The sequence below is a fragment of the Pieris brassicae genome, chromosome Z (genome assembly GCF_905147105.1).
Source record: "Pieris brassicae chromosome Z, ilPieBrab1.1, whole genome shotgun sequence".
NCBI lineage: Eukaryota > Metazoa > Arthropoda > Insecta > Lepidoptera > Pieridae > Pieris > Pieris brassicae.
In genome coordinates, this window is record NC_059680.1 from 4,477,189 (window position 1) to 4,501,020 (window position 23,832).

A 23,832-nucleotide genomic window follows, 5' to 3' on the forward strand; every position below is an offset into this window, starting at 1 on the left:
ACAGGGAACAACATTTTACGAAGTTGTAGGAAAGAGTCTTATTTTTGCTTTTTTGCTTGTCCGAGGGAAGCGAGATGGGGCTCACGTGTCCATACCAAAATCTGTCCCATCCGGCAGCTTGCCATCGCCTATTCAGCCCCAAAATAGCTGGAACATTGACGGAGGCAAGAGAGCGGCGTATGGCGTATAAAGTGTGACCTGAACATTTTTGGCAACGGAGGCCATGGCTACTTACTTCTATGCCACAGGGATACTTATGGGAAGTACATATGGGTACTCCGAAGCGAAGGCTGACGGCAATGCGAAGTGGCAGGGTCCAATGGGTGCCAGTGTTCTTCGAAGAATAAGCATTAATGAGTATGACGTATGAATAAGCCAATGACGGGCTTCCCCTGCCACCAACCTTGCGCGGTGTAATAATTAAATTTTGACTATTTTTGTACAATAATATTAGGGGAGCCCTAACTCAGTTAACCTATTCGATAAGACTACCAGATTTGAATTGCGGTTAAGTCACAGAAAATTATAGGTAGTTTTTTTTACCATCAAGTACGATGGAGAACGAGAGACGAGAGTAGATACCTCACGTTATAAGCCATTATTAATTTATAGCTTATTTATTCATTAGTCGTATCATCGTCTTGAAATTAAGTCAATCATTTTAAGATTAAGAGTCGAGACCTAACGCTAAGTATCACTCCCCAGCGTCAAATTCAATATGTTATAGACAAACGGCGGTAATTACCGCTGAGTCACGACGCTGACTGAATTTTATCTACTCTACGACTTATTGCGTTTATATAACATAATTTTATAAGATGTTTTCGTATATAGACTCCAAAATCGAGTGGAAACTTCGGCGAGCGGTCTGCCTATTTAGGTTGACCGAAACTTTAAAATGAAGTTCTCCGAGGCAGCTTAGAGTTACATTTAGCATCCAACTACGGCCAAGTTCAAATTAAAACCCAAAAAGAAGATGGCCGCTATACTTGGCTAAAATCGCCGTTTGTTGACCATTATGGAATCTGAAATCGTCTTCTATTTGGTCGGGTAGAAAACGTGTGAGTGGAAAATTGGTCTGCCGATCTCCAACTCCAAGTTTCAGACCACAACACCCATTCATCTCAACGGCCCGCCCAAAAGAAACGATAGATGGGGGGGGGGAGGTGTAATAGATTGCTCTCTTTTGATCAGGACGGTGAAGGGTTTAGGTAGTTTTGCGTTCCAAGTCTGGTTTTAACCGTAATAGTGATTAAACAAAAGTTTTAGTAAATGGATACCGCCATACAAAATAAAGAAAAATAAATTTAATTTATCTTTTCAAATGTTCTATACATTTTTGCTCTTTTCCAGGATTTGCCTGATTTGACAAATGAAGTTTCGCAGTGGTATGAAGAACGTATTATTTTTATTCATTAGGATCATTAAATTTGGCCTGGGCGTGGGATCCAGGAATCATTTTTCAAACAATTCATTTAACAGATTTCAAAGAAAATCCTCAATATAATTTTTTAAGGAACAAGTATTGCTCTTTAATGCTTCCAGGCACCCATCATGCGGCTGATCACACCTTTATCCAGGACATAAAAAAATTGCCGAGCTCGAAAAGTCTTTGGATGAACATTGTTAACCTTTCACAGGTATTGCTTTTACGGAATTCGGCCCTTATCATATCGGATAAAGCTTATTTCCAAATTTCCAGGAAATATGGCTCCAAACCCCTAAGCCCCTCCAGTAGCGGACCAACGCACAGCGCAACCTCGACATAAGTTATTTAAGTGTAAATCGTTTATGTATGTATCTAAAAGCAATACAACTATGTATTCATAAATATTGCCAATGCGAAATTCTCTCATTCTACGAGGGGATGTGACCTTTTGGCTATTCCCCTATACTTTATGAGGCACCTAGCAGCGCACCGCGCGATAGCTAATTTTATGTATAATGTTAGAGCTTTTATTCACAGGCGTTTGTTAATTCAAAATAAAAAAATACATGTTTCATTCCAAAAAGTTGGCAAAGATAATAAACTCCAAATGGAACCTTCCTTCTATTTTTGAAATTAATAGTACGCCCACCCTTCTTATTAACAGCCACGTTACGAGGTACTAAATAGAAAAAGAATTTGTAGCTTGTATACCTAGTAATTGTTCATAAACCTTTCCACGACATTTCATGACTTTTCTCTTATCAAGTCCATTTGACTAAGAAAATTAACCTGATGTGAAATGTATAGATTTATTTATTATAATAATTAGCCGACAAAAAATGTCTGATTTTAATAATGCAGATCCTAATTTCTAGCTTTAAAAAGTTGTAAGCTAGAGCTAAGAAGTTAAAACTATATGTTATTTACAGTTATTTTACAGAACCTTTTCGTCAAAGTTCATATTATAGTGTACATTTTGCCTGCAATAACAAAAGTTGGAGCTATAGTTTTCCGTCTAAAGTAATCTAGTCCTTTTGCAACGTTATTACAGTTATTGCACACTCATTCTTCTTGCGATTCAAAGGGTGCCTTGGAATCCAAATCTGGAACTTTCAACTGCTCCTTACTTAGGCCAGCCTGCCGGCTATGTCGCCGACAACTCCAGTTCCCCTACAAAGACATACTACTGTCTCCTGTCCTTTGCTGAATATTACCATTATTATTTAACTTTCACTGAAGCTGTAAGCAGAAATCACGGTTCATTTCGAAAACCAGAAGACTCTCCAAGAAATATGAAACTGACGAGCTGCAAATGTAGTGCAAATTAAAGCTGATTGGTGAGGTGAGAAAATCAGTCTCAAAGTATGCAATTACTTCGCGCCTGGACAGCTTATTAATCTTTGTCAAGCGCAAGTCCGATCGTGTGTGTGTGTGATATTGCTCATATATTTGTGCAGGCTCCACTGAAGCATATTTACTATCTTTGGAAACAATCGTAAGACATAATCGATAGCTGCTTCTACCACTTAACACCGTCAAGGTTATAATGGCATGGATTAGTAGATCAACCCTTGGTTGACGCTGCGAGGTTTCACACGGTCAGTTTCGGGTCTTCATTTCTTGTCCGCATCGTTAATGAAATGTATCATAAATTTTGAGTTTTACTCAATCCCCATTTGCACTAACAACTGGTCGTCCGAGATTTCGTTTTCCACGAATTAAATTTTGTTTTACCCAAATCCATGAAAACATTTAACTGTAGTGCACTACACGAATACGAGAACACAATATACACTCTCAAACTGATACTAAAAGTGGTTATGGCAAATAATAACTGGCAAATTTTGTATGCTTATCATCGGATATGTCGAAGATTTAAAATACTACAAATATTAAGCAAATTAGAAAGCATCTTCGACACACTTAGAATTAAGTATCTTACAAAAAATGATAGCAATTTATATTTAACTAAGTTTAATAATTATTTAGAGTACCGCGAGACAATCAATCTTTTTTTAAATCAATTCAATATAAATAGTAATTTGTCAACCTTAATATTAGTTTCGTTGATTTTTGTTTCCGCTTACTTTGAGGTATTCGATATATGCAATTGGGGCTGGTAAGCAATGTGTAAACTGCATAAATTCCAATGAGTTGTTATGGCTCCTTACACTGGCATATTGTACACAACAAAATTAATTAAAGCCCTTTCGTCGTCCGTTATTTCAAAAAAGAATTTTGTTATATATTTCTGGAACACAATGATTGTAATATAATATATTGTAGTTGAGATATTATAATTTTCATATATATGAGTTTCATTACCTAAATAGGTGATAAATTTGTAGGCTTTTGAGGAAAATGTGAGTTTCCATGTAAAAGCTTTACCAATTTTCATCGTAAGTTTCCTGCTGTGCACAAATTCCAATCACACTTTCATGAATTTATCCTAAAACATAATATTATTATTTTTACACATATTACACAGTTTTCGTAGAAATGGATATTTTTACTGAAGTTAGTCAATTAACTTTTTGCCACTCTCGTTGACCTATGTTCTTTTGTTTCGGAAAGATTTTATACAGTAGTACGCCTTGAAATCTCAATTGATTTTAGGCGAAATGTTTAGATTTATTCCTAAAATAACTATTAAACCAGAGACTTTTTGACAGCCACTTGAATTTGTTTATGTGTCTCAAACGTCAAGCTATTGAAACAACTTGAAAATGTGGTTCGTCGTGGCTCGGTTTACAGGATGGACCCTTGGTGTATCGGGTGTGGTTTCAAGTCAGTGTTGCGTTGAGAAAACGCTAGATCGATAGGCGGGCGGAGCGCTGCAGTCGTCGTTAACATTCGGCACAACAATCGCTGTCGCTCTTAGACTTGGCTCTCGGCTCTCCGGCATTCCGCCGACCTCTCGAGTCGTGAACACACGCGACGATGCGCGGCGAACGCGCCGCTCGTGACACGCGGCACAACAAGGATCACGAAAATTTAAAATCATCACTTAAAAAGGGGAATAAATCAAAAAAGCATAGAGTTGTCTTCGACGAGACTGCTAATGAATTTTTTGAGGCGGATTACATTATTGTTGTCCGTGATGAATGTGGATATTCTGATGAAGGAGAAGCGGATGAATGCTCAGGGTGCGGCGCGTGCGAGCGCTATCAGGAGCCTGAGCCTGGTGCCCTCAGTCCACCAGAAGGGTACAAAGATATGGGGCTATTCAACCGGGATGGCACTTTGCGTGAGCAGGCTTGGTGGGAAGCGGGAGATGTTGTTTTGGTAGGAGAGAGATCAGGGACGGTTTTCACCCCGCAGCATCTGCAGCTTCTGCGACGGCTGCAGAGGGAGAGGATGATGCGATCGTCAGTTTGCGCTGACTGCGATGCACATACGATCCACCAGCCTCTGGGTGAGTCACCTTCCTCTTAATACGCCTGACAAGGACGTAATTGCTCACCCGTAACATGCTTCTCAAGTATCACCTCCTCATGTTAACATCAAGTAGCATAACATCAAGTTAAGTCTTCGATGCCTTTACATATAAAAATGTATTACCGACTTAGACAGCCTAACTAATATTTATTTCATTACGGAGATGTTTTAATGTCATACGTATTGTTTTAGTTATTCAAGTTCAAGAACATTTAACATGTCTACTCGTTAGAAACATATCTTATACAATGCTTTTGCGACTGTATGCATGACGTAATGCTTTGCGAACATTTTTGGTTTTTTAAATAGGCTAGCGTATACGAGCCAAGCGATGAGTATAATAAAAATAAAGTGCAAAACCTTATCGTTATGGTAATGATGTGACATTCGCATTTCTTTCTTTTTCCAAGGCCAGACAAAACAATTGACCTCCGTCACTCTACAGACCTAATTCATTACCACACCTACAAGTACACATATCTTTATAAACTTTAATTTATACTGAATTATCTAATCCTCTGTTTATTTTTATTACACTAAATCAAGTCATACGTTTTAAAGTTAGAAGGTCGTATAACCTTTAATAAATATAATACTCTGTGTAAATAAAAATCATAAGTTACATACAACGATTATTATTTATTACAATCTATATTATCATAACATGGTCAACAATTGATATTTTAAAAATAATCATTCAGTTAAACGGCATTGTTATAAGACTATTAAAATATTAAACCTACATGAGAAATTACTGACGCTCAAGTATGGGTAAAATTTGATCATAATTTCAGACTAACAAGCATTAATACCCAATCTAGTTCGAGCTAGTCAACGTATTTTGGAAGACACGCGGCAAATTTAACTCACCTAATACATAAACAAACGAAGCTAGCCGTCTTTACAAATAACAATCAATGTATACTAAAACGAATCATTCTAAAGAAAAAAATCTCGAACTATTTACTAATAATATTAATTTTATCAATATTAATCATTATTGTGATGCCACAATTACATTTGAAGTGATGTCGCCTGAAATAAATTACGGATCGCGAATTGTATTACAGAATCTGTGATTTAATATTGACATTTCGTAGCAATATAAAATTAATGAGATTTTAAGTAAATGTTTACAATGTACGGTACTAAATTAAAACAACAACTAATTAATACTATAAATTTATTATAACGTAAGAATGTTTTTTAACTATTACTTTATTTTAATGTTACGGCAATAATAAATATTAAATTGTTATGTTTTAGTATTACACTAATACAATTAAAAATTTGTATCTGGTGGTATGGTGGGTCTGATTAATGTTCATCTTATACTTACCCAATATAAATAAATATTCATAATTTGGTTTATTCAAAAGTATACTTGGATATTTGATTGTCTATCATGGTGGCGATGATAGACGAACATTTGATGGGCCATCACGGTCTTGGTTGAAGAATATTAGACAATGGTTTAGTCATAACACCAAGTCAGAAGATGATCGCCAACCAACCAAAAGGAGGCGACACTATAAGAATTAGATATTCTAAGTCAAAGTAATAATAACTTTATTGATATATGTAAAAAGTACACTTATGAAAGTCAGAAAAGACGTTAAATTAATTCTAAATTTAAATTTACCAGTTCTTAAAGTCAAGCGCGTAGAGCGTGTAAGAAGAACTGGCTAGAAACTTTCCGCCATTCTTTTGTCTTAAAAACTTAGCGAACAGCTAAGTTTTGAGTCATACAAATTGTTTGAATATACTTTGGTCTTCTTCTGGTATACATTGTCTATACGTTTCGCCAGCCAACCAAAAAAGACAATGTCGTATGACGAATTAATAATAATATTAATAAAAGCCTTTTACTACTATCGAAATTAAAATAAGAATCTTACACTTCGGTGATAGAAAAAGGTCGTCTCCAACGCCGATTATAAGGTGAAAAAAATACATAATTTACTCAACTTCATTAGGCAAGAAAACGTAAACGTAAGATTGAACGACAAAACACCAACAACTGAAACATTAACAACAATTTCACATATAAATTAATACCATATATCCGTTACAGACCTAAACTGATAAGATAACAGAGGAAATCTGAATGCATTTTCAAATTAAACCAAAGATGAATTATCAGTATATATTCAGCACATTAGGAAAGCCTACAATTGGAATATTTTAGGATCTCGCCAGCGTTTAACTGTTGTTCACTTTTGTTAACGATATTCAGGTTATATCCCAGATATATATTTGCATTCGAATGAAGTGGCATAAAATACTAGAGTTTGAACACGCTGCGTTTATTATATACGACCATTTGCCGCTAGTTTTGTGACTCTCAAAAAATTATCCGTTACATTTTATGTTTATCACATAATGCACCATTAGCCACACAATGTTAGGAGTCAAGTAAGTACCTAATACTTATGTAGTTTTATCGTAAGCGCTCGAATCTTTTTCCTACTTATAAAAAAGTAAAAACATTCACGTGAGTGTAAATGAACAAAAATTGCCCTACATTTTTATTCAACATATGAGAATTTAAAATAGCCAAACTCTCGTAGCAACTCATTTATGAATATTTAAACGTGGAACGAGATTTAAAATACATTTTATTTGTATTGACAAAATATGAATGGATTCTGTAAATTTGATAGAATCGAACTTTTAATATTAAAACTTGCATTGAAATAATAAATAATAAGCTCATAAACGGTTTTGTATATTACACGGACGACAGCACTGTGGATAATCTTTAAGAGCCATGCAGGTATTTCTCGGGCAGTTTTCGATCAGTACCGCAACAAACTTTTGTCTGGGCGTTTTCCGCGAAAAAAAATCAACCTTTGTTGCTACTCCTCCTTTCGAAGACACTCTTCTTAAAGTCCCTAAAGCGTATATTCAGACCCACATGAAGTTCTAACCCAGTAACAGCTTCTTCCTCTTGACCGTATTCAACGAAGAGCGGTTCGAGTTGTTGAAGACTCATCCCTTTCCCAGCGATTCGAAATAATATATAATATGTACTCATTAATTTGAAGATCAGTCCTATTTGCGTATCTGTTTCACTTTATACGGTTCAAAGGAAAATATCAACTACCCGCCAAAACGCTTCTCTAGGCAAAATGGCGATGCTGTATTCGTTTTAAACGTGTTAATTATCATTCTTAGATTACACAACATATATTTTATTTCTATCAAAAAAAGTCTCCGACGAAATAATACCAGTACAGTATTAGAATACGCCAAGATATTATTTACAAGCAGGCTACGTCGTCGTCGTGTTACTGACGTTTAATTATGGATTTTATAAGTAATTTAATAATGAATCGTTTATTCGCAAAGCAAGTGGTAAATTTAAAACTGGATTGCAAATAATAATTATATTTTTACACCATAACGCTTTTTAAGCCAAGTTTTAAAACACTTTATTTTTCATACTGGCAAGCATATTGTGCTCAATGTAGAATTTGTGTACCAAGCGATCTGGAAGTTAAGCCTCAGTGCTACGAATGTCTACTTACAAACTGCTACGAAAATGCATACAAAACGGCGGTTGGGAACTACAAAGTACCGCAGTATTATTATACGTATTATTTATAAAGTATTTTTTTCATTTCAATCCGAATTGGTATACAATTTATTTAATTTGTAAAAGCGTGCCAATGTTCGGCCCACTAATACATTGGTACAAGAAAACATACAATATGTATGTGACAAGCGCTTATAGGCAAACATGACAAACAAGGCAAAATTAAACCAAAACATTAAATTATAAAAATATAGGTGAAAAAATAATAATAAAAAAATGTACGACAATAGCTATCCTTTTATTATAAATTGCCGACAATCCTATCAGCCAGACTCTTAAGAATAGTATTGCTACAACTGTCAAAGGAGATAAAGTCTGTATCAAAGGAGTGCATTATTGAGGAACATTTCCGACGAACAGAAACAATGCTACGGAAACTAGGCAGGCCCATAAGGTTTCGAAAATTATGAGCTATTCGTTGGTACTTTGAGACTTGTATAAATGTCTAGAGTTGCCAAGTGTATAGGCATACTGAAAAATAAAATAAAAAAAACATGTGTGTGTCATAAGTACACACGTTAGAAGTTATACTTCTTTTGGCGCGTTAGGGAAAAATGATGAGAGTAAATTTTTACGAACGCTAATGCGTTATTATGAACTATATAATTCTAGTTTATATATATAAATAAAGTTTATTAAAATATTACAAAATAATATTCTACATTTATATGACATTTTTTATTTTAAAATGTTGACTATACTAACTTCAGGGTGTTGGTTTTGTGACGGTGTGCGCGCGCGCTTACTCCCATCATTTTTCCCTAACGCGCCAAAATAAGTATAACTTCAAAAAATAAATCAATGGCACTACAAGCTTTTTGGGTCTGAGCCTCAGATACTTTCTGTATCATGAAACATATATACCTTCTGTATCTGTTCGTCAATCTTATAGGCAAGGCTGATCAGCCTTCTGTGCCTGACGCACACCGTTGACTTTTTGAGGCAAGCCGGTTTCCTCGCGATGTTTTCCTTCATCGTTCGAGTGAATGTTGAATGCGCACATAGAAAGAAAGTCCATTGGTGCACAGCCGGGATCAACCTACGACCTCAGGTATGAGAGTCGCACGCTGTAGCCACTAGGCCAACACTGCTAAACTGGCAAATACATATGGATAATCGAATTGTTACTATGTAATACGATAGCTATATGTGTTCGTAATTATTCAAGGTAATTTGAACCAATTATTGGTTTAACTAAGCAATTAGTGTATGGTGAAGACAATAACGATTCTGTTATCTTAGATACAATGTAAGGTGTTAATAAACATTATATAGTATTTGGTATTGTTTAATAAAAATATTTATAACAAGTATGATGCGAGTGCTTGTCGGCAAAACTTTTACGTTGGGGTTCGATATTTGGAAATATTTAAGGATCAGAAATTGTCTGATAATTCTTTTTAATTTTAATTAAATTTAAGGCCGGCAACGCACTAGCGAGCCTTCTGGCAATGTGAGTGTCCATGGGCAGCGGTATCGCTTCACATCAGGTGAGCCTCTTGCCCGTTTGCCTGCTATTACATTAAAAAAAATTGCCTATATTTGTTGTGTACGTAATTAGGATTATTTAAGGTTCATGTCACTATTTTTAATACACTGGTACGTCTACTGAGACGACCTCCGACGGAGTGAAGGCCTCCTCCAAATACTTGTCTGACATACTCGCCATCATTTTCCAATTCTAAAATATTAATGTGCCATGGGGTCTGTGTGGTATCTGGAATCGGTTTATTAATGTTTAAGAAGACATAACGGTGATTATGTTTTAAATTTTATCTTCGTAACTTAGCAATTTCGCAAGGAATTTCGTAATACGCTCAACTAATATCTCTGACAAAGGAAGAATTAAAATTTCATTAAAAGAAGTACTATAAAAGTAGACACCGTCTAGTCTAGTCCTAGGACATTTAGGTTTGAGGTCACTGCCCTCTGTAACATAAGGTGACCGTCAGAAGTCACTATAGGGTAACGTACTCACAGTCTAGAGTTATACACGTGTTCACTTCGTAAACTATGCACCAATACATTGACAAATTGTCTATGAGCATTGTTAGCTAAAGTGTGCATTCGAGGATAATTCACTAAAATAATTTACTTTCTATTTGCGTAATTGTAATCTATGACCTTGAAGACTGTTCAGTATTCATTTACGCTAATATATGCGTCATGTCTTGTTGATGGGTTACACGGATTAATACATGGACTGCAGATACACGCGGAGTGGATGTCACGTAAATATCGGATAACGTATACGTTTAAGCTTGAGTTTATTAATAATATTTTTTATTTATAATTTTCCCTTTTCCCTTTGGAATAGACGCGCCCCAAGGGATGCCAGTGCACAGGCGCTCATTAAAGATTTAAGGTGACCCCTAAGCTTGTGCTCTCAACGTTTAAGCATTGCAAAACAGCGAGGAATGTTGCCAGCATAAAGGTTCCCTGTAACGGATGTTTTTATTTAACATTAAGATTCACATCTATGTGATTAAATTTAATAACTAGTATGTTACGAAAATATAAAAAATATGTTAATATAAATACATAAATATGTGACTTATATAAACAATTAAAGAAAGTCATTTTCATTTGTCAAAGAAAATAAGGAATAAGAAATAAATAAACAAGAAAGTAAAATCGTAAATAAATACCTGCGATGCATCTTGAGAAAGACGAATCGGCATAATAATCTCGAGGCATCTCTAAGAAAAATCTCTGGTTGAATACGTTCAACTTTTTCCAGATTATATTTTGTGTATAGAACATTTTTTGTTTACCGTATAATGCCTACTCCAGTCAAGTTGCATATTTCCTATATATTACCCAATCCAGCATGTTTTTTTAATTGGCATTTGTATTGGTCATTACAAATTTCACGCATAAGTTCAGCAGTAAAAACAAACATTTCCCGAAAATAAACAACTGCCTATTTATTTATTTAATATGTCTCAGTGTATTCATAACAACAATATCGGTATCTAATTCTAGATCTATTGATTTAAACGCTATTTAGTTACTCGTATATTAATATAGAGTTCGTAGGTCTCATTCGGCTCGGCCGATATAAACTATTAGCTTCTACTATTTAGACATCGCGATTACATGGATATCGCTGAAAACTAGTAGCGCGGCGCGCACGGCTTGCCATTACAACTAGGTAAACTGTAAGTTCTTTTTGTGTCAAGTTCACACAATCATTTGTGGCTACATATTATTTTGATTTTTACAATAAGTTGACCCTATTTCCAACATGTGATTAAACGTATTGTATGTATATTATTAAATATGAATATTAAAGTAAATGTATATTATTTAATATGAACTAACTTTTTCGCTAATCTAGGTAATTCAAGGCAATTTTTCACTCCTAGCAAAAGATAAAGCTGTAGCTTTGAAGACATGTTTTTTGATTCTAATAATCACAAAGTTATGGGTTGCTATTATAGCTGTAATTATGATATCAATTACAATTAAAACACAACTTTATAGGTAGCACGGCACACATTGAGATTAATTTAAATATTTATACGACACTTCCGAACATATAAAAATTAACAATGGTATCGTTTTAATCTTAATTTGTTATGATTTTGGTACAAGTGCACTTAGCGATAATATTTATGACCATATTATTTTCATCCTACGGAACTATAACGCCAAAGTGCGGCATTGCCGTTCTTCACCGATGTCTGATATTAATGAATTTGCAAGGGTGTTAAATTTATTGACTCATTTTGCCTCAATTTGTTTGTATGGAAGAAATTATTTCTTAATTGTATAGTTTTCCTTGTACTTTTACTAATATGCCCATATTATTTAAATAGAACAATAAATGTGATTACGTTTAAAACAAGTTGTATACCAGCAAATCAGTTGTTTAAAAGTTTATATCAAAGAAAATGTAACGAATAAACCCCGTTTCAATTGAATGCAGGCAGGTATTATTCGCAAACAATTTAGACTTTGTAAATTTATCGGATTTCTTTCGTAAGTTGATCTTTTTAAACCTGGAACGGGAACTACAACTCGTATTGAATTTATAAGAATAAGTTTTCATTACAATTTTCACGTTACATTAAAAAAAATTGTGTAGCTAATAAGTTTAATCTGTTAGTCTATAAGCCTGATCTTACTAGATATTATATGAAAACAGACTATTAAAGAAATCGATTAAGAAGAGCTGCGGAGAGTGTCTTTCCAGTTCATCTCGCCCGCTCTATGCACTTGATTCGCTAAAGTGCACATAATTATCAATATGAATAAATGATTTTTGATTTTAATTGATGAACATTGTTTGTTTGTAAAATATAGTAAACCGCAAACCTCAAACCTCTACGAATCTTTAGTGATATTGTGAACTGAGGAACTGATAGATCGATTTTTTGGGTTTGGAGGAGTTTGAAGTCTATATAAATAAAACAACAACAAATAGAAACGTTGAGTCAACAAACATGTTGCACACACGGGAATATTCTAGAGCTATATATTAACGCGGGCGTAAGCGCCGGGGACAATTGTTTTTAAAGTTACAAATATTTCTGTCTACAAAAACTCGTATTTATCAGTATAATATTATTTTAAGATCAATCGTTTCATTCTCGGCAGTGAGTTGTACCAATTAGCACATTACACATCAATTAATACAACAGAATAGTTTAATGAAATAACTGTTTGCATGTATCAACAAAGGCATCTGAAATTTCATTGAAATGCTTACCGCATTCGTCACATTGGCATTTGACCGTTATTCGATTAATTAACATATTTCCATACGAACATAATGGAATATATTTTGATTTGAATTTGGAATGAAAATAATGTAGAAATAGATTAACAAGTACTTAATAAGAGAATTGGGGTATTAATATGCGTAAAGTTCTCCAGACGAAGCGTTGTGTTCAATTGTGATTGTCCAAAGTGACGGAATTACGTAACATATCAGGTCGTGTATCTAAAAGGACTAGATATGCTGTTGACCAAAAGCAATGTCACAGCGCTTTTCGTTTAACATTGTCACCCCCAGTGTGATTCAAAGCAGCTAACCTTTATTGACAGATCGACTGAACTAGCCATTTACGCGGAAAATGTTATAGTGTATAAGGGTATTTGTCAGCCACGAGCATGAAAGATCCGGGGCAGAATTGACAGCTTCCCATTGTCATCCGGAGCGAGCAGTTCGATCGCTCTAGGTCCTCATTGAAATATTCCCTATTATACTAACGAGAATTGGTTATTTTAGGTCCAATAATTAAATGAATAAAACTGATATGTTCGTTATATCGATCTGTGCCTTCTGTGGACAATTAACTTTCGACACACTCACTCGTGTTCGACAAGCGGTGCTGTTAAACAATCGCCGTTTTTAGTTGAAGATTCTCAACCCCAAGAACCTGTTGTTTGTCGCTCCTCTTAGTACTACAAAAGTACATTTTGCCATAGACACGCCATACGGGTAAAAGGCGGCCATCTTGATTCTAATATTTGAACATTACAATATATTCTCCACATTAATTACAGTACATCATATCGTACATATTATTGCAACCGCGATGTTTTTGTATATAAAATATCAGTAAAAGTTTGGTACAAATCTACTTTTCGTCCTATTGTTTTTTACTATTTTTTCAGTCTTTATGTAATAGTTAACATAATATTTGTGAATAGGAATCAAAATAATCTGCATGAACAATGCACTGAATTAAATGAAGCGAAAACAAAAGTGAAATCTAAAATAGTAAAACTTAATTTTTCTCCACGGGGCACAGTCAGTGCGTTCAAAAGATTCACTGCATTGCAGGTATTTCATTTAACAAGGAATTGTTATAACGAATATCGGTATGAAAAATATTTTTACTTTATGTGAATAAAACTGGACTGTAGAATTACGGAAATTAATATGTACTTTTAATCGTGTTTGAGTATTAAAATCTTAAGAGTAAATATTGTATTGCGTGTAACAGTTTTTGTCCTTAAGCCGGGGTTCGGTTTCAGTAACAGACTAATAAATAAAAATGTGTTCGTGTACTAGTGTACACACGTAGGAAGTGAAACTTCTTTATGACCTTATTTTTCGAAAAATGATCTACTATATGCAACTTTACATATATTAAAATAGATAAAGTTTAACAAAAGGCTTTTATTATTATAGACATGAAAACAAATAATACAATTATTTCATTTTACCTTATTACTTCTAAGATTATTACAGAATTTCATTAATTGTAATAAAATTATCATCGTTATTATATATTTTTGTTATTAATGGCTTCGAATCTCTTCCAATCAACCATGGTAGGGACTAGAAAACGTGTAAATTTTTCTCCTACGCCGATAAAGAAGTTTCACTTTTAATTGTTTAAAAGACAGTGACTGCTAGAGATAATATATATAAATTGATCGCTACGAACTGCTGCTCTGGCCTTTCTCTTTTAATAGTACACACATCCCACATGTTTAAATCTGTATTAAAACATTGATATATAAAAGTCAAATGTTAAAACTGTAATAAAGCCATTTTAGAAGTATAAAGATAGGCCGTTTTGATATCCGAAATGGCCTGTACATCACTGCTAGTAGCATGTGCGCGTGTTTCAAAGTACTTGGGTCGGATCGCTGAGAGGCGTACGTACGGAAATTATTTTTTTTATATTATTGTTAAGTTTTTGAAAGACCGCTCCTATTAAGTCCTGACTTCTTTCTATAAGATTGTAATTTTCTTATAAAATATTTTATGAAACTCAATGAATTAAGCTGACTCAAGACCCTGGCACTGGACATAAGATTTCTTTGAAACGCTTTTCCCTAACAATAATTAATTTGAAAATTTTCTTTTTATTGCACAATAAAAAGAGGCTTCGAAGTTTTCTTAATTGAACTTCAAGCGATTTTCGTCTTAAAGTTTAAGTTCTTTATACAAAAAATAAAACTATATATGTTTTTTATAAGATAATAATGTATGTAATGTGTAATGCTAATACTTAAACACAAATGTAGGATTAAGATTCATGCATCGGTGTGTCTGTGAAAGCTATCTCGGCGCTTTAAGCACGGAGATTCTTCCATAGATTAAGTAGGTACGCTATAATCCTACGTGGTGAAGCATGTAAACGTAAAAAACGAATTGCAATCTACTTATTAGCTAAACTTTGTTATAATATTATGACATAAAGTTCATGAAGTACAATTTAACTTTTGTTAAGAGGATCTATAGCAGGTTTGTAGACACGTAGACAGCCAAATTGTAGTTGGCGATAGCATCGGACAGGTCGGGTATATGGGACGGCTGCGCGCGCACATTATGGTAGCCCATTAGATTCCCTTCACGAAATCGACGCTGCTTTAAAATTTGCATAGTGAGACGCGTAATAAATGCACTGTCTCGCTCTCGTGGCTCTGATGTAGTCGAAATATTTTTTTAAAAGTATTACATTTTATATAAAGCCTTGTAACTCTACAGCTTAATCAAAATATGTGGCTAGGCTCTTTTTTATTAACAATGGCATATTGTAAAATATAAGTTTATTATTAGTTATATTCACTTTTAATTTTTTTGATAGACAATAACACTTATACAATTTCACGTGTATGATTTTATGTGGTTAAATCTAAATTACAAAAATAAAAAGAATCTAAAAACGAATTCACTGTAGCCGGTATAATATTTATTGTAAAAAATGCTAGGATAAATTTAAACTATTTTAACTTGTTGATTTGTTTGGCAACGCCAGAGAGAACATCAAATTGGATCTCTTTTCTCGTTAGTTTTGAATTCGTTCAGACTCGCTATTATCTTCCATCTTTGATGTGTTATCCCAAGTATGGCTGAGCAATTCGAACTAAACTTACTTTATTCGTAGACAAATCATAAAGACCCATCAACCTAAAACTAAAAATAAAGACAGTTTTGTAATCTTCGTCATGATTAACCATTTCATTCTTTTTATCTATATCAGCATCGGAAAAGCTTTGAAAGTCAACGCTAACCTTTAAAATTTCATCCAATTTATTTATTTAGGGCAATCATCTAGGATCGCAGGATAACTGTGATGACAAAATTATTGTTATTTTCTTTCGAATGGAATTTACATTGTTTTTAATATATACACTCGGCGGACCTATGCGCCTTCTACAAATATAAAGAGTCGAAGAGTATTTATGTGTCACTATATCGGGGGCTACTCGATTATCGCTGCACCTGATTTGTTAGTTCTCTTGCGATTTTCATACGTTTCCTTACATTTTTCATAAGGTTGTACTCGTTTGTGATATGAGCATGAATAAAATAAAAGAATTTCTCATTGTCATATAATAGTTCGATAACAATAATCTATTATCAATCAAAATCAAAATACGTTTATTCAGTTTAAATGCGTCTTAGCGCATGCTTTTGAATGTAAAAAACGTTTACAAATTAACAAAAGAGCAAGACTACGCCATCAGTTCGCAAAACTACCAGGAGGCCTTGTTCTGAGAAGAAAGGGCAAGAAACTCTGCAAGTTTTACCATCCCTCTACATTACAATTATTCAAAGGAAAATCTCATTAACCACAACGTTATTCAAGTTACATACGTGAAAAGAAACTGTTCTATGATTTACCAAATCCACCATTACACACATTTTCACAACACTGCAAAGTTATGTCCATATGTCAATTTGCCGTATATTTGTCCTTTCATTGAAAGAAAACACTTTTTTACCGGATTGAAGCTATGTATTATTATAATTATAAGTTTAATTAAAAGCTATGTTAACAAAAGACAATACTTGGTCCGTTCAGTTTTTACAGGACTTGACTATAACTATAGATTATTATATATATATGTATAAAAATAAATTTATAGTTATAGTTATAATAGAGAATAATGATAGAGTGAGGGAGAGGGTTTCTTACATTTCAAAAGAAAAATAGATAAACATTTACCCATTACTTTTAAAAAAACTGTAACATCTAGTAACGACCGTGTTAATTTGATGAATATCGTAAAGTCACGGTGTATAATGATACACCGTTGGAGTATGGTTATGTTTTTTTGACATTTTGCATTGATAATGTAGGTTATAGCAGTTATCTTAGTAGTTCAAGCGCAGACAGTAATAAATTTTAAGATTTTGCAAGGCCGTCATGCGCCAAAAAGATGAGGCGGAGAGGGCCAGGAAGGTCGATCCCGCAACTCATCCGCATCGCCGCTCCACCGCGTGTCGCTTTTTGTTATCCTGCAAAGACGCTACAGCGGGGTACAGGGGTCCATTCGTCCAAAAGAAGCGATGCTGACCTTCATCAGCTCTACAAACTAAGGCGAAAGAATATGGTCCTTGCTGTGTCAAGGTCCATTACCGAGTCCTGCCTACGCCGAATGGTGGTGGCGCCGTAGGGTTTTAGTGGATATGCACAGTAATGAATCCACCTTATACCACAAGGCAGTGGTGTGAAGGTATGCGTAAGGAATTTCCTAGTGGCTGTGTGACTCAACCCTGAGCACACGTTCACAGCCCCGCTACGAACAAATTCGATAATAATTTATTTATTTAATTTAAAAGCCAATATGGAGTATAAAGTATATTAAGGATAAAAATAATACATAGTTCGATAGTATCATAAATAAATAAGTACCATAATAAGTTTTAATGTGCATATTTTTTTATAAAATGTAAATTTATTAATCCTATAGTTAACGAAGCAATTATCACATAGAATACAAGTGACAGCAGCCAATTATTGTTAATCAGACACAATATTAGGGTTGTCACTCTACTTTTATTTACCAAAGTTCATGATTGATTATTACTAATGATCTGTATTGTTGATGCATATTCTTTCTCGTAAATGCTTCTTACAACTGTAACTGCCTTTATTTCTTTTTTTATATACAATCTAGTTTACTTTTCGCTTCCTTATCCGTAGACTAGAAATATATCAGTGTATATACTATTGTCTTTTGTTAAGATAGCTTCAATCGGGTTAAAAAGTGTATTCTTTCAATTAGTGGATATGTTTTATGATTTTATTAGGAACGTTTGAAATTGACGTCTTGTCGTGACACTTTGACCTCAAATATCAACTCTTAGGTTAGGAATTCCAAATTTAATTTTTACAGCTATTTACTCGTGCATTTGATTTTCGAAAACCATAACTCATTTCATTTTTCCGCTTTAATTTTTTTTCTTCTTCTTGCGTCACTTTAATCTAAAATGGAAAACATGAAATATCCCGTTATTTACGAGTACGAGCTCCACCGTAGCACCAGTGCTGCAGAGAATGCTCGAAGAATTAATGATGTGTATGGCGGCGGTGTCGTAAAAAAGACACGGTGGGTATATGATTCCAACGTTTTCGTTCTGGAAATTTCGACCTACAAATAAGGCCCGTGGACTGTCGGAGACCAAAGTTGATACGAAGAATTGAAGACTACCACAGTTCCACAATTTGCTAGTTCGCAATAAAAAATGGCTTGTGGAAGACATCCATCAAGGTAATGTTGATGAAATTTTGAATTGACACGGCTCATCCGGTGTTGAAACGAGGCGTCAGGAATCAACCCGAACAATTATTCACAACACTCATCGTAGTACACTTTATAGAAAACGCAAACAGATGCAATACCTCTGCATAGAGAGAATGAAGCCGATGAGTTATACATTGCAAATTGATAATTCGACGAGCCTTTCGGTGAATATAATCAAAAGGAAGGAGCTGATAATTGCGAGCACCAGCCCAGAGATGTGCTGAATTTCTTGCTCTCCCGGGTTGGTAATTATAAAATAAAACCAGTCATCTGGAAAAAAAGCTAAACTGGATTCCAAAAAGCTGCGTGTGTTGTGTAGGGCTATGCAGTATTCCATATGAGGTCGTACTTGAGCATTGTAGAGCTGCACACGTTGTACAGCTCTACAATGTTCAGAACAGAATTGTAGACTGGTTTTATTTTATAATCACCAACCCAGGAGAGCAAGAAATTGAGGAGACACAACAAAAGGATCTTTCTAGGCAGAAAACGAACAAACCTGACTTTGTAGGGTTAGACGTAACAAGGTTGCTACTACCCCACACAGAAAATTTCTCCAGTATCGTTTCAAATTGGAAAACAAGTTTGTTACGGTTCAAATGAAACGATTTAGTAAGCAAACACCTAAGACTTAGTTTACATTACAAAATACCGAACTTTGGCATATAAACGTCAACCCTAAGCGGTGGCTTGTTCTAAATGATTACAAGGCTAAATTGTTACGCGCACTTAACTCCTTTTATTAAATAAATTTTATTGTGTTAACTCTTAACAACCAATTTAAAATACAAATTTGTTTAGAATACCACTTTTTTGTTACGATATTTCAAAATCAATGTAACATACATAACAATCGTTTAGTTTTAAATAGCACTAACAAATTGGCACATCTTTAAGATCTGGGCTTCAGATCATTTGTATTTTTGCTCTAATAAGCCATATCAGTTTACTCACTATGCTTTTTCTTGTGATTACTAAATGTTACTACAGAGGTGTAGATTAATGGGGATTTAAAGATTGATAAATAAAATAACTAATATATAAAATTGCATTGCATGCAATTGCAATGTATAGTAGCAGCTGCTCAGTTTAAAGTATATTTATTTTGCTCGTGTGACACAGCATAGGCACTGTAACATATTAGAAGGAAATATATATCGCAAACATATACGTAACAATATTAACGTCGTAATAATTACTTGTTGTTCTAATTATTACAGGTATTAATGGTGTAGGCCTTTTGTGAACATACATTGAATACGCGATATTAATATTATTGGTTTATCCGCAATTTGATAGCGCAACGCATTGACGAACACAGTAATTAATTAATTTGCTGATAATACGTTGGCGGTTCTTACATTAATTTGGTCTAAATTATATTCAGAAATATTAAAGCCCAAAAACGTTATTGAAAGTTTTTCGTCGGAAAAGTAATAAAAATTCATTGGGCATACAAATCGATTTTTTTTGTCAAAGCTTGGTTTTGAATCGCGTATCAACGTATCATTTGAGAACAGAATATTACTTCGGCATATCTAGACAAAAAATATTGCTATGCATTCAATAACTCCTTTGTTAGTGCGAAATTATAATCAAATTGTGAACTATAATGGCTGACACTGGCTTTTTTTTAAGTTACAAAGGATAGTTCTCAGAGTCTTTGTGATCTACCTTACTGACAAACTCCGAAGAACATAAAATTTTCAGGGCTTTTGCCTTATTTCAACTGACTAAGAACTATAAAAAACGAACCGTGGCTATTATAAAAAAAAAATTAAAAGAAAGACACGGTAATACGATGACAATACAATTTTAAATTTTAATTGAAATTCCGTTGTTTTTACAAATTACTTGTTAAACGGCGAGTCTTTTACTGAAATAGGTACCGGTGTACAGATAGTTCGCTACCACGGATTGACTCAATAAAACTTTTTCATATTATTCTAAAAACGATCAGTTGATTAAATAATTTATATTCGATATTTATTTTAGAGCATTTTTCAAGAGATTAGTTGTAATAAATAAAAATACATACACTAAAGAATAATGTTATGAGTGCTGTATGTGTATAAGTAATAAATTGTATACCTTTTGGGTAAAAACCTTGTATGAAGGATCTTTCTCCTTTAATTTATAATTTCAAGCTTAGTAAACGAAAATAATATAATTTCTCGAATCATTGAATACATTCAGAAACATAAAATTATTTCCGCTCTATTTCCTATCAATAACAGGCGTATTGAACCTATATTGAATATCGTAATTTACTAGTTAATACAAGTACGTATTAATTACAACGATAAGGGATAAGTCGGAGTAATTTTACATCGTTAAGTATGTATATTTTATAATCTTTAATTGAGGCCATTTTTCGTAAAACGGGAAAGCGATTGCGACTGTTACGTTTTAGCTCTGTTTTTTAAGAAAGTCTTAGCGTTAAGAAAGTCTCTCGTATTGGATTTTGGCATATGGGAGACACAGTCTCGACTCTGAATCTTAAGCTGATAGTATTAAGCGATGGCGATTGATCATTTTAAAAAAAGATGCTTCGCAAATGTTTCTTAAAAATTTAATTACATTTTAACTGCGCTGCTGTGTTCTTTACAAAAGTAATTATTGCAGTTAATTTAATGGATGACTCTGTACAAGTGATTATTTTATATTTGTATTGACTCTTATGACATAAATTCGACTTACATTTCGAAATGTGTGGATGATGTTTAAACATAATAAAATACGAATTATATTTTTTCTAGGTCTCGAACACAACTACGAAGAGGAGGAAGGTAGTGATGTAGACCGAGAACTAAGGCCAATAGCGCGACGCACGGGCAAGCACATAGCTGCTGGCGAAGAAAGACCAAGGATCAACTCTAGTCAACAAACTACACCTATTGAAGGTATGTTATATTGCAAAAATTTCCTTCCATGCATGAAAAGGTTTTGGTATTTGAAACGATGAAATTAATTGTATCTTAAATTGAGCTATATATTTAATATCTTTATCGTTCATGCACTTGTGGATTACAGTTGTTATTCATTTTAACTACTTTTTTATACTGTTATTTTCTCTGGTCTTTGAATTTGCATTTGCTGGATCCAAGAATCACATATTAGTGCATCGAAAATAGCAAAATGGTTAATTTTTGGCGACTTAATAAGATAAGAAAATCTCAAAGAATTACATTAACTTTGTGAGAAAATTTAAATTTATGGTTAATGTGTACACCGTGTCTTAAAACGATTAGAAAATAAAACACAAAAATAAGAATATGTCCATGCGTTGGGTTGTCTCTCTCCCTAAAATATGGCGAGGGGCCGATGGCTGGCCATGCGTGATACTCGTGTACAGGTCAAACTTGTGGTGACTGGTTATACTTGAATTCGTGTATGCGGTGATGTTAGTGCCTCACCATGCCTTCTGCTGATGTCATGTGGAACATGGTGTAATGGTTGCAGCTCCAAAAAAAAACTTGGCAATCCTTCTCTTCCGTTCTACGCCCTTGATTTGAGTAGTGGCAGTAAATGTAAAATTTGAAGCATTTTATGTACATTTCTTTTTTTTACGTTCATTTGTGTACATTGTGTTACCTATATGAATAAATAATTTTTGACAATATTTAAGACAACGGTACATGTAGGTCTTTTAACATTAACTGAAATAAAATTTTGAATCTAATTTTAAGTCAAATTAAAATGTATGTTCCATCAAGAAGGACTGCCTTGTAATCATACGTTGTAAAGCTAAGTAACCTAATAAATTCAGAAAAACACTTTTTGAACGGATTAAAGCTATGTATTATTATTAAAACTTATAGTTATTTACATAATTCAAAATTTTAGTCACCACACCACACTGAAAAGTACGCGAAACGTCGGAAAAAAAATAAAATTTTGAATTATGTAAATAACGATAAGTTTTAATAATAATACATAGCTTTAATCCATTCAAAAAGTGTTTTTCTTAATGTGTTTGCTATTTTAACAAAAGACAATACTAATTAATTATTCACTATAACTAGTTCATTTTAATATTTTTAATCATTTAGTTGAGGTTCCACACCTTGTTTTTCACTATTCAAATACCGTTGATATTCAACTTAAACACGAAATACGTTTGTATATACTTCTTGCGAATTGGAAAAGGAAACGATTGAAGTTGTTAAGGCAGGCTTCAATGGAAATGGAATCGCTAGACTGGAAATCAGGTGATGAGACTGAGATACCGGTTCTTCCTTTGGTAAAGTTAAGAAAAGTAGAAAGACACGTTCAAAGGTATAAAGAGTTATAAACTCTCACCACAATGAGGGTTTAAACACGTTAACTATACTAATTTCACTATGTCTGCACGCCAATGTTTCATTATCGGACGTTTATACGATATTCCACCCGTATTACCTCGACATCAGTTGTTCCACAATTGTACGTTTTTAAGGCAGTTTTTTCCGCGAACTCCTGCTATGTAGAACCAGCTGCCCACTGAAGTATTTCTAAACCAATTCAACTTAGGTTCCTTCTGTGCAAGGTGCATTTGCCTTCTGATAAATGTGATAAGCGGCGGTATCACTTAACATCAGTGAGCCTCGTGACCGTTTGTCCCCTCTTATATAAAAAAAAATTTGTTCGTGTATACACATAAGAAGTGAAACTTCTTTATGATCTTATTTTTCGAAAAATGTGGTACTATATGCAACTTTACAGAAATTGGATAAACAAAATGCTTCTATTATCATAGACATGAATACAAATAGTACAATTATTTCATTTACCTTATTTCTACTAAGATGATTACAGGATTTCATTAATTGTAATAGAATTATTACTACCGTTGTTATCGTTATTATATATTTTTTATTATTAATGG

The 23,832-nt window shown here is 33.9% G+C and overlaps 1 protein-coding gene and 1 long non-coding RNA gene across 2 annotated transcripts in view; one reads left to right on the plus strand and one right to left on the minus strand.

Annotated features, from left to right (window-relative positions):
• Positions 1 to 3,448: 3,448 nt before the first annotated feature.
• On the minus strand, positions 3,449 to 4,095 carry LOC123718918. The gene is made up of 3 exons (XR_006755071.1): positions 3,961 to 4,095; positions 3,755 to 3,878; positions 3,449 to 3,680 (listed from the first exon to the last, which is right to left on the minus strand). It is a non-coding gene; the product is annotated as an uncharacterized LOC123718918 (long non-coding RNA).
• Positions 4,096 to 4,353: 258 nt separating this feature from the next.
• The window catches only part of LOC123718654, a 62,246-nt gene continuing 42,767 nt past the window's right edge, over positions 4,354 to 23,832 (plus strand). Inside the window, exons 1-2 of the mRNA XM_045675340.1 lie at positions 4,354 to 4,844; positions 21,725 to 21,868. Of these exons, the coding sequence (XP_045531296.1) occupies positions 4,370 to 4,844; positions 21,725 to 21,868 (619 nt within the window). The 5' untranslated portion in view covers positions 4,354 to 4,369. The remainder of the gene's footprint in view (positions 4,845 to 21,724; positions 21,869 to 23,832) is intronic.